Below are 17032 nucleotides of genomic sequence, written 5' to 3' on the forward strand. Positions count from 1 at the left end.
GATATTTAAAATGATATTGTCTGTAAACTGGTTTGATTTCAGTCTTTGCTAAGAGTGTTATTTTTCTTTGAAGGTGCCAATGTGAATAGGGCTACAGCCAATAATGATCATACAGTAGTGTCGCTGGCATGTGCAGGAGGCCACCTGGCAGTTGTTGAGCTACTTTTGGCTCATGGGGCTGACCCTACTCATCGACTCAAGGTATTCTACTTAAAAATAAGTAAATAAATAATATAATTATAAAAATTTGTTTGCTCTCTTAATGCTAAATATTTATTATTATTTAAATGAGATTTGATTTTGTATGAGTTGTATCAATCTGATTATAAGAAATTTACAAAGAATTAATTATGGTGTCAATTTTTTCTTAGGATGGCTCAACAATGCTTATTGAGGCAGCAAAGGGTGGCCATACTAATGTCGTTTCTTATCTATTGGATTACCCTAATAATGTTCTGTCAGTTCCTACAACAGATGTGTCTCATCTTACCCCACCTTCTCAAGATCAATCTCAGGTAAAGTAAAATAGACCTTATTTGTTAATAAAAATGTTGTTTAAAGTTATTAACTTTTTTGTTTAAAAATTAGTTTCATCAAAGTTGTATTTGCTTCAAAGGTACATGGAAATCTTTTTGTCTTATTTACTGAAAACAGTGGGTTAAAAAATGACATAATATCAAACATAAGTATTCTAAGTTATTATTTTACCACAACTAGTTTTTTTGTTTGTGGTGTTGTTCTTGGTGTTACTGGGGATTGAACCAGGGCTTTGCACATGCTTGGCAAGTGCTGTAACACTGAGCTATCTCCCCAACCCTTTTTGTTTGTTATAATGAATACATTGAATATAATCTTGAACCATGGAAAAACTTTTCCCTTAATACCTCTCAAGACAGTATCATAAAGATAGTGATTTTTGTCAATAGGAAGGTATAGTTAGCTATTATATATGCACAAAAATGTCATTAAAATAAATGTTAAAGCTACTTAAAAGTATAGAAAAATATAGAGTATACTGAGCATATTAAGATTATTGAAAGCCTTAATTATTTTCTACAAAGTTATCCTGAGAATTGTTAGCAATTCAGTGACTATGTTTAATTTTTATTTTATCTTTTGAGTCATATAAAATTTGAATAAGGGTAAATTGGCCAGTGAATACTGTGTGACTTGTATTGTTGGCTCTAATTGGGACTAACAAGACTCTATTCAGCAAAAGAATAATATTAATTTCATTTAGATTAAAAAATTTACTATTTGCAAATTTTCCATGTAATAATCTCAAAAATTATTCATTGGTGAAGATGTTTTTAAAAGTTCTAAAACTAAAGTGAATTTGGTGGTATATAAGAAATCGAAAACACTATCTCTGTTTTATTTATGGGTCTTTGTTTCATTCTTTGATCTGAGACGATTTTTTTTCTGAGTTGTCTCTTTAGGTTCCACGTGTACCAATGCATACGCTTGCCATGGTTGTACCTCCCCAGGAACCTGACAGAACTTCTCAGGAGAACTCTCCTGCCCTTTTAGGAGTACAGAAAGGTTAGTTGTTGATTATTTGCTTTAAAATTGGTGTTTTCATCTAATTAATATATCTAAAACTGTAAGTTTAATGGTACGTGGTTACTGTGTACCTGTGGTTAATTTGAGGTAGATGATTCTGAAATGCAGATAATTCTCTTACACACTGTTGAAAATAGAAAAGAAAGAAGTGCTAGGAAAAAATGAATGTTTTCCTGTTAACAGTACTGCTAGATGTAATTTTCAGCTGGTACAGATGAAAATACTTAGGAAACAAACCAAGTTTTTGATTGTTAGCTAGAAAAATTTATTAGGTATTCATTTTTCACTTACAGTTTTAGTTAAACAATAGTATAATAATAAGAATAAATATGTTTGCTGTCTAGTTAAATATTCGTAGCAACTAATAAGTGAGAAGTTTAAGAATTACATTCAGTTTTAGATATGTAATGCAGGAATATAGTAGGTCTATATGTGAACCTGGCCAAATAGCTATCAAAATGTATATAAATGAGATTCAAATGACTAAGAAAGAGAGTGCACCATGTAAAGGACTCAAGTTTATGAGCTCTGATAATATTCTTTCTTTCATTTGTGAATACAATATACCTTACCTGCACTTGATAATATATAGTGTTCTAATATCTGAGTTCTCTGAAATAAAAGAAATAGGTAATTAGTAGAATTAAAAAAAAAAAAAAAAAAATCTACATCCTAGGGCTGGGGATGTAGCTTGCCTAGCATGTGCAAGGCCCTGAGTTTGATCCCCCAGTACTGCCCACTTCCCAGAAAAATCCTAACATAAAAAATGTATGGGGGCTGAGGTTATAGCTCAGTGGTAGAGTGCTTGCCTAGCACAGGTGAGATATTGGGTTCAATCCTCAGCACCACATAAAATAAATAAAGTTTAAAAAAATTATGAACATTGTTCATTTAGTATGTGACAAATTCTAGACTATTGAAATCACAATGAAATGTCTAAGTGTATATTACTATCTTTAATTCTGTGATGTAGGAAACGTTGGTTAGGAACGATTGCTATAGCAGCAGGGGGTTGTTTTTTGTTTTTTCAAATTATGCCAGTTCAGTAACTTTCAAGTGTTGAAGGCCTTCACAAAGGATTACTTAATTTTTAAACTGTTAATTTCAGAGATGAAATATCTGTAGTCTCTCTGATTTAAACTAATTCTAACAGTTTTTCTCTGGGTACTACGGTATTAGCTGTTCAAAGTTTTCCTTCCTTCCTTCTTTTTTTTTTTTTTTTTTTTTTGGAACTCCCAGGTTCATGCAGTCCTCCTGCCTCAACCTCCTGAGTGCTGAACCATAGGTGCAAACCAGCTTTTCCTGTTATTTTTAATCTTACCAATTAAAAAGCAAATTAGACATGTATTTGTTAAGGAATTTGAACATCATAACCAGCTTACAGCCTTTAGTAAAATATTTAAAGCTAATTGCTTCTGTTTTGTTTTTTATCTTTTGTTTGGCTAAACTGTATAGAGGAATATAGTAACTTTGACTTGGGAAATTCAGTAATAAATAAGAACTCATTAAAAAAGTTTAACATAGATCCATAAAACAATCAAGAAATAAACTAGACAGAACCAAAAAATAAACTAGTGCAGAGAGAAAATAAAACATAAAATATAGATTTAATATGTAAGTAAACTAAAATATTTGGGTTGTGACTTTTAAGTAGATCTCAAGCGAGTTGTTATGTTTTTTGCTTACTGAGCTATTATCTTCTTACTTTCTTCACTTTTATGTTTTAGTACTTACAGAATAGTATAAAAATAAACTAACCTACTAAGGAATCTTTCATTTTACTGAATTATTAGAGAAGGAAAAAATTAACATTCATATCTGAACCCTTGGACATTTCTGATGTGAGCAACTTAACAGTTATTTATATAGCATCAAAATTGTGATAAGGCATTGTGTTGAGATGTCATGTTAGCATGAATCATGCACATCATAGAATATATGATACTATAAATTAGAGACAAATTCAGTTGATGATGAAAAAGCACATACTGAATTGTCAGGATAGATAGAGAAGTCTGTTTTAAACAAAGAAATTGGACTGGGATGTAGCTCAGCAGCAAAGCATTTGCCTTGCATTCGCAAAGCCCTAGGTTCGATCCTGCCCATTTAAAAAAGACAAAAATCAAAAAACAAAGATATTATTAATTTTTTTCTACTTAAAGCTACTTTCTATTCTTAAAGTTTCTCTTTTATGTCTCTAAAAAAGTTCCTCTGAACAATGGAATTACTGTTTGACCCTTTTGTTATTTGTCTCTGCTAAGTCTGTATATTAATTCTGTATAGTACATATTATTAGGGGTGGATAAAGAGTTCTCATTCTCTAGTAAATCTCTTCCTTTTCTAGCAGTCATCTTTTTATGTTCTTTTAACATTTTACTCCTCTATTTTTAATAATTTTTTATTTATATTCGTGCCATTTAAAAAATGTACACATACCCTTAAATCTTACCCAGGTGTTTAATATGTCCTACCCAGATATTCTTTTCTTTCATGCCCTGTGTATACCATGTTGTCCTGGCTATATCCATCTTGATCATATCTGTCTGCTATTGGTTTTCAAGGATTCAAAATTCTAGGTGGTATCTAACCAAGAGGCCTCAGAATCATCTCTATGAACAAATATGAAATTAAGTGAGTGACATGCTTAGTTTTCTAGCATTCTTTAGCTGTTAACTGTAGATATAAGTAATTCAGGTAGGAAAGGATATATAAGTAATATAAAACCTTTGCCTTTCCAAAATCAGTTTTGTAAATAAATTTGATTGCAGACACTTGCATCTAACTTACTTGTTTTAATTGGTCCTGCAGAGATTCTAAAGAGAAGACTCATTTTGATCTTCTGCAAATTGTATAACATAGAACTAAACTGTTACAGAGCATTTATAATGATGTTGGGTTTGGGGATGTAGTTCAGTGGTAGACCACTTGCCTAGCATGCGTAGGCCCTGGATTCAATTGCCGGTACCCGCCAAAACAAACAAACAAACAAACAAACATATCTTTTCTTTGTGCCTCAAGCCCTCTTGAGAAGTAATCTCTTTTCTCTAAACTCCTATAATACTTTATTAGATCTTTGTTCTGGCTCTAGTCACTCCTGCTCACTCTCTTCCCCCTTTGGACATTAAGTGTAGCAGGTTGAGTTAATCATACTTAATTCCTGGTGCTTTGTCATTATGGCTTCTTTCTTATTTTATTGATTCTTTTTTTCTCAGTCATATTTCCCTGTCCCTATGGGCAGTCATTCTATGGTGTTTGATATACATATTCTTTGTTCTTAGAAAATGTTTATTACTTTGTATTTTTTATTTATATAAATTATATTGTACTGTAGATCCCATTTTGTTTACTTTTTTCACCTAACACTGTTTTTAAGTTCTTTCCTCTAGATTATTTATACCTGCAGTATTGTGCTTCACTCTATATCTTCCATTTTACCTGTTCTTTTTCCCAGTGATGGGTACCACATTGCCTGTAATTCCACACCACCACAAATAATGCTGTAATGAAAATCCTTGTACTGTCCCTTTATGAACCTTTGTGAGAATTTCTTTGGGATATTATCTCCCCTCTTAGACTGTAAGCTCCTAAAGGGCAGGGTTTATATTACTCATCTTTGTATAGTCCAGCATCCCTTGCTTGTGCTAGGTATTTACATATTTGCTTAATAAATTAATGAATACCAGGCTAAAGACATAGATTATGCTGAAAGCAGAAGAAAATTATTAAGGATTTTAAAGAAGAGACTGTGATTAAAAAGGGTGTTTAAAAAGAAGTAAGAAGCAGTATTACAGAATAGTAGGAAAGAGATTAAAAATGAAAGTTGCTTCATGAAGTAGGTGACTTGAAGTTCTCATATTATATCAAATCTAATTATATAGAAAAATTATATATTCAGTGAATGAAGTTGAATGTTCCTCTGTAAATTTTACTATTTTTCTAGTCAGTTTTCATTATGTAATCACGTTTATGTGAATTTATATATGCCCAAAATTAATAATGCCTTTTTACATATAATTGCTTTTAATAAAAGGAGAAAGAATAAATCTGTTATCACATAAAATGGTTTATATTTGGACACTCTTAAGAGATTCCTGTGTTAATGATGTATGATACACCCTATTACTTCGGGAAATTTTGAGACAAATATTTGGACATAAAGGAAAATGAGACCATAGGCCAGTGACTTTAATTTTTGACCATGACCAAAATAAGAAATACTTTATTTTGAAATCCAGGATGTACCAGGTATGGTGGTGCATGCCTGTAATCCCAGTTACTCAGGAGGCTGAGGCAGGAGGACTGCTTGAGCACATTATTTTGAGCAGTCTGGGCAACATAGTGAGACCCTTGTCTCAGAAAAAGAAAGAACACAACATACATTTATTAGATAATATGTACTGTACATTTGATGGATCTGTGTCATTTTTAATTCTACTTCATCAACCCTATTTTCTGTGGAAGACCAATCAGGAATACTGTTTATCACGTAGTAGGGTGCTATATGATATTAGAAAGCAAGAGAACTGCACAATAAGGTTTAGCATCAATTAGACAAAACCAAGTAAGGAAATACAAAACCAAGTCTACATGTATCTGTAGACTTTTGGTCATTATTTTTCTGTTGCACAGTGTACTAATTACTTTAGATTTTAAAATGATAGAATTAAGTTCAGTAGTAAACTAAATTTTAATAAGGGCATGTCCACCTCATTTCCTTTGTACCCATAGAAAAATAAAGGCCATGTTTAAACTGCCTCTATATCATGATTTCTGCTGTAAACTTTTTCTAGTTTTGTTACCATAGAAAAAGTGAGAGGCAAAAGAAGTAGAATAGAAACCAAATTTTAAAAAAGATGAGGTGGTGGCTTAACCTATATTTCTAAATTGTACTTTCTGGTATACTCCATGATACCAATGAATAGATTTACTTGTTTGTATCTGGTAGTAGGAGATGCTTGAAGAGATGGAACTCTTTAATTTTTCTGATGCCCTGTAATACTGCCTACAACCTATTTAAAATTTTTGTTATTAAATGAACCCTTGTTACAGTATATGCCCAATATTTGGTGTTGCTTTAGCTCCTGGGAATAATTAGATTAACATTATCTTTTTTTATCAACCTGGTTTAGTCTTGATGTTGTAGCCTGTATTAGTGCTTTGATATGTAGTTAGAAAATTATACTAACTAGTTATGAACATTCATCCATTGACTATTTGGGGAGTTGCTTTTTGTGCATTGCTTTGACTATCTTAAATTTTTTATGCTACATAAGTTTTTGGTTTGTAGTCTTTTTATTCAGTTAAATAAGTAACTCTTAGTAATTTGTGCTCCAGGCTTCTTGCGTATATTCATTAATAAAATAGTGTTCTTCCTGTTAGTTGCTGTTCTCAAAATTCTAGTCTTTTTGTGGGGGGCAGTAGCAGTAACTGGGGATTGAACTCAGGGGCACTCAACCACTGAACCACATCCCTAACCCTATTTTGTATTTTATTTAGAGACAGGGTCTCACTGAGTTGCTTAGCGCCTCGCTGTTGCTGAGGCTGACTTTGAATTCAAGATCCTCCTGTCTCAGTCTCCCAAGTCACTGGGATTACAGGCATTCATCACCAAGGCCTTATTTAGCCTTATTTTTGATCACCTTACTATTTATATAAAGATTTTAAATCAGTGATTGTCCAATGTAGTCACAAATACAGTTATCATTCTGGTTAGTGTTAATCCTCAATACAAATTACATAGTAGCTATACAAGGTTACTTTGAAATTAAAGAATGTTTAAAAGAGAATTCATCCTTAACTGGGCTTGGTGGTGCATGCCTGTAATCCCAGTGACTCAGGAGACTAAATGGGAGGATCACAAGTTCAAAGCCAACCTCAGCAACCTAGGCCCTAAGCAACTTAATGAGACCCTGCCTGAAAATAAAAACAGAAAGAGTTGGGGATGTGACTTGGTAGTTAAGCACCCCTGAGTTCAATTCCTGATACAAAAAAAAAAAAAAAAAATTTTATTAAAAAACGAAAAATTTCCTTTCTGTGCTAGTGGATTTATACATTGCCATTTGTAACATTTAACCTTCATTTTTTTAGTTGTAGGTTATAATTAAATACTTTAAATAACACATGAAAATATGGGCTCCTAAAAGGTCTTTTGGAAATAGTAATAAAATTGTCTGAAATCTAATGACTTTTACTCTGAAAGAGTAAAATCTTTCTGCACCACTTTGCTCAGATTGAAATAAAAAATTGAACATAGACAATATGCTTTGCCAAAGTTTATTTTTAAGGATAAGTAAACCTTCAAAAGTGATAATAGTAATATTGGAACTGTGGTTTTCTTACTGTTGTAAAGACAGTGTCTAATGGGGAAAACTTAAGATTCTATCAGTCAGTAATAATACAGGTTGCATGTCTGAGCCAATTCTAGCATTAGTAGATAAATCTGATTATTTTCCTTTGGTGTTTTTGTCACCCTCTTGCAATTTATAGCATTTTAACCTCTAATGAGTAAGTATTTTTCCTCTTGGACTTGAATCATTTTTAATACATTGGATGGAGTTTTTTGGTAATTCTTATATTACTTATGGTATTAACATACATTAACTGTGCTCTAAAAGAATAGACAAGTTTTTTGTTTTGTTTTGTTTTAAAGAGACGGGGTCTCAGTGAGTTGTTTAGGGCCTCGCTAAGTTGCTGAGGCCAGCTTTGAACTCAAGATCCTCCTGCCTCAGCCTCCTAAGTCACTGGGATTATAGGCGGGCGCCACCACACCTGACATGAGTTTTTTTTTAACCCAATTTTTTGTTTGTTTTTTTCCTCTTGGTGGTATTAGCAATTGAACCTAAGGGTGTTCTGCCTCTGAATTACATCCCCAGTCCTTTTTATTTTTCATTTTGAGACAGGGTCTGACTCAGTTACCAAAGCCAGCCTTGAATTTGCCATCCTGATTCAGCCTCCTGAGTCACTAGGATTACAATCATGCACTACTGTGCCCAGCACCCTGTTCTTCTTTATAAACAGCTTTATTGTTGTTTAATTTACATATCATGAAATTCACTCATTTTAAATGTACAATGCAATGAGTTTTTTAGTAAATTTACCAAATTGTATGACCATCAGAACCATCTAATTTTAGAAAATTCTGTCACCCCCAAAAGATCTCTTGTACTGTTTGCAGTTGAGCCCCATTCTCATTGCTGTAACCCCAGGCAGCTACTCTTCTTTTTATCTCTATATATTTGCCTTTTCTTTATATATTTGATGTAAATGGAATTGTACAATGTGAAGGTTTTTTTGTGCCTGGCTTCTTTCATTTAGTGTACTGTTTTTGAGGTTCATCCATGTTGTAGAATGCATTAGCAATTTGTTTATTTTTGTTGTTGAATAGTCCTACTTCCTCCTAATCATGATTAATCCCTGAATTTGCCTCAGAGTAATCCATTAAAAAGTACATTTCCTTCATTTCATGTCCAGATGTAAGACTATTAATAATAATGTTTATTTTTCTGCTGACTTGATACATGAGAGTAATAAGTATAATACCTTAAAATAGCATATATTTCCATTGTTTTGATAAGAATGAGTAATCCTATTTGGGAAGTCTGATTTTCTCCTAAGAACATTCATTGTTTCTCTTGTAGATGAATTTTACTTGAAGAGTTTATTTAAATGTAGGATATTGTAAGATATAAGTTTAATATAGTATTCAGGTATGAAGTGTTAAAGACATTTAAGGGAGAATTTTAGAGAGATATTTTGAAAACTAATTTCACATTATATTTTAATAAAAGAAGAGAAATATTTTGACAGCTTGAAAAACACGTTTCCCTGCTTTTAATTCGTAGGTTTTGGTTTCTTGTGATAACCTTTAGTTGCACAGTTATTGCTAAAAGAAAAATTTTTGTAAATGGACATTTAAGCTATCATTAACATTATTATCCTCAACATTGTTTAGATTCTGCTTTACATTTGGTGTTCTTTTAAAAGTCCAATCTGGTCAGTAAATTTTAAGATTCTTTCCTCTTTATTTTCCTTTCCTCCTTGCCCCAGTCCTAATTTCCTAAATATTCCTAATCCTAAAGAGATTTTTTTTAATTCGCATTTTTTCACTTGTCAACATCCCAGTTTATACTGCATGAAACAAATGAAATAGTTTAGGCTTTAATCTACCTAACACTGGTGTTACTCTTTAAACATTTATCCCATGCAGCCTTAGTTACAATGGTTTTGGGAGGGAGGACCACATATGGGGGGGAGGGGGGGCTGATTTTTTTTTTTCTTTTTCTTTTTTTTTCTTTTTCTTTTTCTTTTTCTTTTTTTTTTTTTTTAGCATGGCACTTTTTCAAACATTTTTCATGTGCTTAGGTACATCCAAGCAGAAGTCCAGTTCCCTGCAGGTAGCAGATCAGGACCTACTGCCACCTTTTCACCCATACCAGCCTTTGGAGTGCATAGTAGAGGAGACTGAAGGCAAGCTGAATGAACTGGGACAAAGAATTAGTGCTATTGAAAAAGCACAGCTTAAGTCATTGGAGTTAATTCAAGGTGAACCTCTGAACAAAGATAAGATAGAAGAACTTAAAAAGAACAGAGAAGAGCAAGTCCAGAAGAAGAAGAAAATACTGAAAGAACTGCAGAAAGTGGAAAGGCAGTTGCAGATGAAAACACAACAGCAATTTACCAAAGAATACTTGGAAACCAAAGGTCAGAAAGACACAGTGTCTCTACACCAGCAGTGCTCTCATAGAGGAGTCTTCCCAGAAGGGGAAGGAGATGGTAGTCTCCCAGAGGATCACTTTTCAGAATTACCTCAGGTTGACACAATCTTATTTAAAGATAATGATGTTGATGATGAGCAACAGTCTCCACCACCGGCAGAACAAATTGATTTTGTCCCAGTCCAGCCTTTATCATCTTCAGAGTGTAACTTTTCCAGTGACTTAGGTTCTAATGGGACAAATTCTCTTGAACTTCAGAAAGTATCAGGTAATCAGCAGATTGTAGGACAGCCTCAGATTGCTATTACTGGACATGATCAGGGGCTATTAGTTCAAGAACCAGATGGACTAATGGTTGCAACTCCAGCCCAGACGCTTACCGACACTCTTGATGACCTGATAGCAGGTGGGTTAAGATATATATCTGTAATAATTTCTCTTTAATCTGTGTGCTCAGCTTCTTTGCACGCCCCTACAAAAACACAGATTTTGTATACTTTTCCATTATTATAGCTATCTTTGTAAAATTACTCATTTCTTGAGGTATTCTGGAAGTGAATTTAATTAACTAAGCTAAACAGCACTAGCACATAAAGTGTGTTTGTTTGCCCCCCTTTTTTTGTCATGTTTCAAAGGCAAAGAAATAAAGTTGCCATAAACCTTTATTTTAGATATTTGTTATCAAAGCCACCCTATGTTGTGCGTTGGGTAGATGCTCTCACAGTAAAATTTCTTTGTACACTGCAGAGGTATTAACATAAGATTATATGTTAAGTTTCCTGTTGGTGATTTTCATGTTTGGAAATCATACTTAGAATCACACTGCTTTTTAAAATTTATAATTTTATTACATCAATTTAACTATTTCAATTTAATGGAATGTTTGGAGAAAACTAAGCATTCCATGTTACGGTATTTGTGGTTAGAAGATAAAAATACATTTAAATTATCACCACTCAATGGTTTGTGATTGGAATTTTTCATTAACTCTTGATGAAAGCATACAGACACACCAAATACAAAGACGTACACACATACACATACAAGAAAGCCCTAATAATCTTAAAGTATATATTTTTGTTTATTGTTGTGTGGAAAATTACATCTAGATATGAAATGAGGTGCACAAGTTTACTTTCCCTTTCATTGTCCTTGCAGCAGTGGGAAAACAATGCAATTAATCATTTACCTTCCTAAAGATGGCTGGTGAATGTATCACCTCCATGAAAGCCCAGTTCAGAAATGCAGCCAGAATGGCTGTTGACAGTGGATGAAGACCAAGAACTAAGATGTAGCTGGAGTGATATTCAAAGGCAGGCCAGTCCTCTGTCTCTTGATTGCAACATTTTTTTCCTTACTGTTGTCTGTTTCCTCTTGTCATATTCTCCTTCCCTCCCCCAATCCCAATTATGCTATCCCAGTTTCCTTTCTTCTTTTGTGAGCCTGTAGTCTTCCTAATCTTTACTGAGTCTTTAAAACTGTGGAATAAGATGACTTAAATCAAAATCTTTATTGGGCATGTATATGACTTGGTTATAGAATTGTGACATTGCCTTTGAAACTTCTGTAACTAGCATTATAATGTTCCTAATTAAGTACTCAATTATAGTTTTGAAACCCATATTTCTGACTAGTACAGTTAAAACTTTTTTTTTTAATAATAATTATAGAAACAGCTGTAAAGGGATCTTGTAGGAGTTAACTTTATGGTAATATTTACAAATGGTTCTTTAGGGAAAATGTGTTTATTTCACTTAAGTATTTGTTAAATGGAAGTGGTCCTTTACGAAATTCACATAAAACTTGAAAAAAATTAGCTTAGAAAACATTGTTTAATTATAATGTTAATATGAGCTAATAACATTTAATTTCAATAAGTTTTAACTTTTAAATCACTTCAAAAATTATCTTCTTGTAAAAATTTCCCTTTTTATGAAGGGTATTGGTTTTGGAATATGTGGCAGTAACTACATTTCTTTGTTCAAGATGTTCACCTGTCTCACTTAAAATTTTAAAATATTATTTTTTTCCAAGAGTAAGTTTCTCTTAATTGGAGGTAAAAGAAATCAGCCAACGTTAATACCTAATTCTACAATTGTAAAATACATTGGTATTTTGGTAGGGCAGAAGAGTAGGTCACAGGTTTAATTAATTTTACCTAAGTTAAATTTAGTACTCATCCTTGATAAGGAGAAAATAATCTATATCTTAAAGGTTTACTTTAGAAAATATCTGTATATAATAGCAGTAAATTTAACTCATTAATTTATTTGGTGGTGCTGAGAAATGTATCCAGGGCCTCACATGCTGAGCAGATGCTTTATTACTGAACAACATCCCCACCCTCAAATTGCACTCTGTAAACAGGAATGTTTTTTTCTTATCGCTGTTCTACTCAAAGATACGTTGCATGATAATAAGTTGGTTTTATATGTAACATTAATGTTGTGACTTAATTAGCTGATTAACCTTTTAGTTGGTAGTTTTATATGTGTTGTAGCTGATGGGAGTACTAGACAAAATATACTTAAACTCTTTAAGAATGTGGTTTTTCAAGTCCTTTTCTTCTGAAAGTGAATGTTAGGGTTTTGGCAGTTATAATAGCAAGTGATTCTGAAAAGTTCACACATCTAGAAATTTAAGGCAATTTAAAGAGTTAAAATAGTTTTCGCTCATCAGCAACTGTAGAAACATTTAGTAAAAATTTAATTCCTATATAAAGAAGATTGTTTTAAAATAAAGTAATAGCAGTTTATTTAATTTATTGAGCATTTATCATGTACCACACTCTGTGCTAAATGCTTTATATTACATTATATCATTGGCTATTTACCATTACCTTATAAAATAGATCCTTTTGCTACCTTTGTTTTTCTGTTGAAAAACTGAAACTTAGGAAAACTAAGTTGCTAGTAAATTCAAACTCAGTTCAGCCAGGTTTAAGAACCTTAGATCTAATATGCATATATCTGATTCAACTTAGTTCTAAATTTATCTTAAAGATATTACTATTTTGTAGGCTTCTAAATTCTGTTAAATAACATCATTTCCCTAATTTTTGTAGTAAGATTTGATATACATGTAAATATTAATATAGTTTTGTGATGTTTTAGGTTCTTGTTAACTATTATTGGCACTTTTAATATATTTCAATTTTAAAGACTCTTGCTTTAAGTAGCCCAGTGGTAATCAATGTAGATTTAATAATAAAAAGGTAATTAGGAAATGCTCTTATTTTGAGAGGACTTAATTATTAAATGGCTTTAATAATTTCCTCTCATCAATGTTAATATTTTATTTTTAGGATTTTTATTTAAATGCAACTGTTTAAGAAAGCAATAAATTTCCTAAAACCTCACAATATATTTTATGTACAGCTAGTATCCATGAGTTTTTTTCCATAGTATGATATATTATCTTTCGTACCACCTACAAAACTGTTTCTCTTCAATTTTACAGTCAGGTTAGAATACTACACACAGTTCTTATATCACCCTGTCTTAGAATAGTTTATAAGTTTAATTTGAATTATATGTTGATCTCTTTGTAGTGGTCTGTCTTAGTAATTTTCAGAGGTATTTTGTTCAGAGGTAGGAAATGTTTGGGAATTTATGAAAATGTCATGGTCCTGGTGTAATGTTCTCATAATACAACCTTTATTCCATATGTACCTTTTAAATCTCTTGCTATTTCCTTATTTTAAATAAGTTATTTTCATAACATTTCATTTGTAATTAATCATTAAAATCACTTTCTATAAATGTTTCTGATTGTCATTATTACAAGGAGAAAAATATTTCTAGTTAATGTAGTACAGAAATATAAAATAACTGATGTAACAATACATTTTTGGTAACAGCTGTTAAATACACAAAAATATTTTTTAAAAGTTAACTGTGAAGAAGTCTTTCATATACTGTACCACTCTAATCAAAACTATTAAAATTTTTAAAATATCTGCTTTTCATAATTAAAAATGAATAAAAATGATAGAAAAGTAATTTATTAAGATTTGTCAATAATTATAAGACTAACCACTCTTAAAGTCTATTAGTAAAGTACTATATATCAGTCTCCTGCATTGTTTTTTTTTTTTTTTTTCTTTTTTTTTTTTTTTTTAAGCTGTTTTCCAAACAGTTATTTCGAGGGGGTACAACAGGACACTATCTTTTAATTCATTGATGACAAATGTTGAAAGCTCTGTCTGCATTGTGTATATTTTTATAGGTGAAACAAACATATAATAATCATTCTTATTTGTAACTAGATAGTTGAGTTAATGTTATTTATGTGCTGACAGAAGTTGAAATTTATATTGCTGAGATGGTTTTATATATTGATGGGGATGAGGAAGTGATAGCTCATGTGGAAACATCTGGACATCTCAAATTTTGCTAAGTTATTTAAACTAGTAAACAACTGAGTATTTCAGACTTGTGAACAGTGTCCTTGATTGGGATCCAGTCATGTAAAAATTTTAGAGAGAGAATATTTTCCAACACTTGAAATGCTTGTATTTTCCTTCAAGTCTTATGTGTTTTTGACTGACTTTCAATCTGAGTGCAATTAGAAGATTATTGTGGTCACCGAAGCTTTTATTTTTTACTGTTATTAATGATTGTTTTTCTTTCTTGAGTAAATAATGCTTTTATTTTTTCATACAGTGAATAATAATACTTAAGTCTTGTAAAATATATGATAATTACATTTATTGAGCACTCACATATGCCAAGCATTGTTAAATACTTTATCTTATGGACTACTTACATATCTGAGATGGGCCCTCTATCCCCCTCTGTGGGTCAAACTCTGTGTCCTTTGAAACATAAGAAGTAATCAGAGATAAAAGAAATAGTTTTCAATTAATTCAGTTTTCAAACACCAAATTTTGAGATCCCAAATACAAAGTTCCATTGTCCGTTTTAAAAATATTTTCACTTTAAAACATTGATTTATTTCAGAAAATTTAAAAAAAATATTGAATTTTAAAATGTATATTCCTTGCAATTTATGTGGAAAATATTTTAACTTGTTCCCTTCCTCTTCTTCCTCTACCCGCCTCCCCCAACCTTTTTTTTTTTTTTTTTTGCATTGTCCAGAGGGTATTTTTGTCTAATTATCTTTTAAAAACTAAGATATGAAACTCTTCTTTTTAAAAAAAAATCTTTGAAACAATATTCTCCCTAATGACAATGTGAAAAGCTACTATTTATTTAATATGCATGAAATAATTAGGTACCATGTTAAGCATTTTACCTGTATTATTTCAAATGGTTTTTTCAAGAACCTTTCAAGGCAAAGGTCCTGTTATTTTCCCCATTGAACATATAAGGAAAATTGAGGCTCAAACAAGGGCAGTTACTTGCTTAAGTTCAGAAAGTCAGTGGTTCTTCTGATTCCAAAATTATGATTTAACTACTCCATTATATCCCTGCCTTGGAAATTTCTTTTTTTTGGTGGTGGTGGTGGTGGTTTTCTATGTACAAATTACCTTACTCTCTTAAATGGAATTTAGCAATATGACTATTGTTTTTCAGCTGTCAGTAGCAGAGTACCCACTGGTTCGAATGGTTCCTCTCAGACCACAGAATGTCTTACACCCGAACCCTGTTCACAGACTCCAAGCAATATGGTTTCACAGTCTATGCCCCCTGTGTATCCTTCGGTTGACATTGATGCACATGTGAGTAAATCGATTTATTTAAACTTATTTTGCACATTCTAATATTCTTTAGAAAGAAAAATTATCATGGTACATTCATAATGAAAAGAAATATTTTCTCTTCACTTGATAACCTTATTTTTTACTTCTAGACTGAGAGCAATCATGACACAGCATTAACACTAGCTTGTGCTGGTGGTCACGAAGAACTTGTATCTGTACTTATTGCACGAGATGCTAAAATTGAGCACAGAGACAAAAAAGGTAGGAAATGTCAGTCACATAAAATCTGAGTATGGTTACATCAGAAAATAGTTGTAGCTTTTTTCACTGTCAATAAGTAGTTCCTGGGGCTAGTGCTGTAGCTCAGTGGCAGAGTACTCGTCTAGCATGTGTGAGGTACTGAGTTTGATAAAATAAACATAAAATAAAGGCATGCTGTCCATCTACAATTACAAAAAAAATTTTTTTAAATAAGTAGTTCCTACACTCTCTCAGTGATGAGTAAATAATATCTATATTCATTAATCTGCAGAGCCATGTAATTCTTTTAAAAAAATCAAAAGTTAGAGATTATCAGCAAAGGTGGGCAAGTTGTGGTTGCAGGATTGGGAGTGTGGCTCACCAGTAGAGCTCTTGCTTAGCATGTTCAAGGCCCTGGATTCCCTCATCAGCAACGCTGGGGGAAAAAAGACTGGGAGTGGTGGCCTACAACTGTAATACAAGCTACTCGGTGGACTGAATCAGGCATATCACAAGTTTGAGGCCACTCTGTCTCAAGTTAAAAAATAAAGAGGGCTGGGGTTGTAGCTTAGGGGTCCTGTGGAGGGGTGGGGGAGTTGTGCTTGCCTTTCTCCTTACTATTTTCCCAAAATAATTTTGTACAGAAGGATCAAAGTTCATTATGAGTACAAACTTAAGTTTTTAATTGACTTAGCTTTTTTGGCAGGTGTCTTATGGATTTTTGTCATTTAAAAATTTTATGCTGGGGCTGGGGAGATAGCTCAGTCGGTAGAGTGCTTGCCTTGTAAGCACAAGGCCCTGAGTTTGATCCCCAGCACCCAAAAAAAAAAAAAAAATTTTTTTTATGCTA

At 32.3% G+C, this 17032-nt stretch overlaps 1 protein-coding gene across 3 annotated transcripts in view; it reads left to right on the forward strand.

Moving 5' to 3' along the window:
- Nucleotides 1-17032, forward strand: part of Ankhd1 (ankyrin repeat and KH domain containing 1) — a 122270-nt gene that overhangs the window by 80504 nt on the left and 24734 nt on the right. For all 3 annotated transcript variants that reach the window (XM_047554710.1, XM_047554712.1, XM_047554711.1), the window contains 6 exons: nt 74-201; nt 372-515; nt 1440-1542; nt 9925-10683; nt 15815-15960; nt 16092-16203. In XM_047554710.1, coding sequence (XP_047410666.1) covers nt 74-201; nt 372-515; nt 1440-1542; nt 9925-10683; nt 15815-15960; nt 16092-16203 — 1392 coding nt within the window. The remainder of the gene's footprint in view (nt 1-73; nt 202-371; nt 516-1439; nt 1543-9924; nt 10684-15814; nt 15961-16091; nt 16204-17032) is intronic.

This window comes from Sciurus carolinensis, chromosome 6 (assembly GCF_902686445.1).
Source record: "Sciurus carolinensis chromosome 6, mSciCar1.2, whole genome shotgun sequence".
NCBI classification, from domain to species: domain Eukaryota; kingdom Metazoa; phylum Chordata; class Mammalia; order Rodentia; family Sciuridae; genus Sciurus; species Sciurus carolinensis.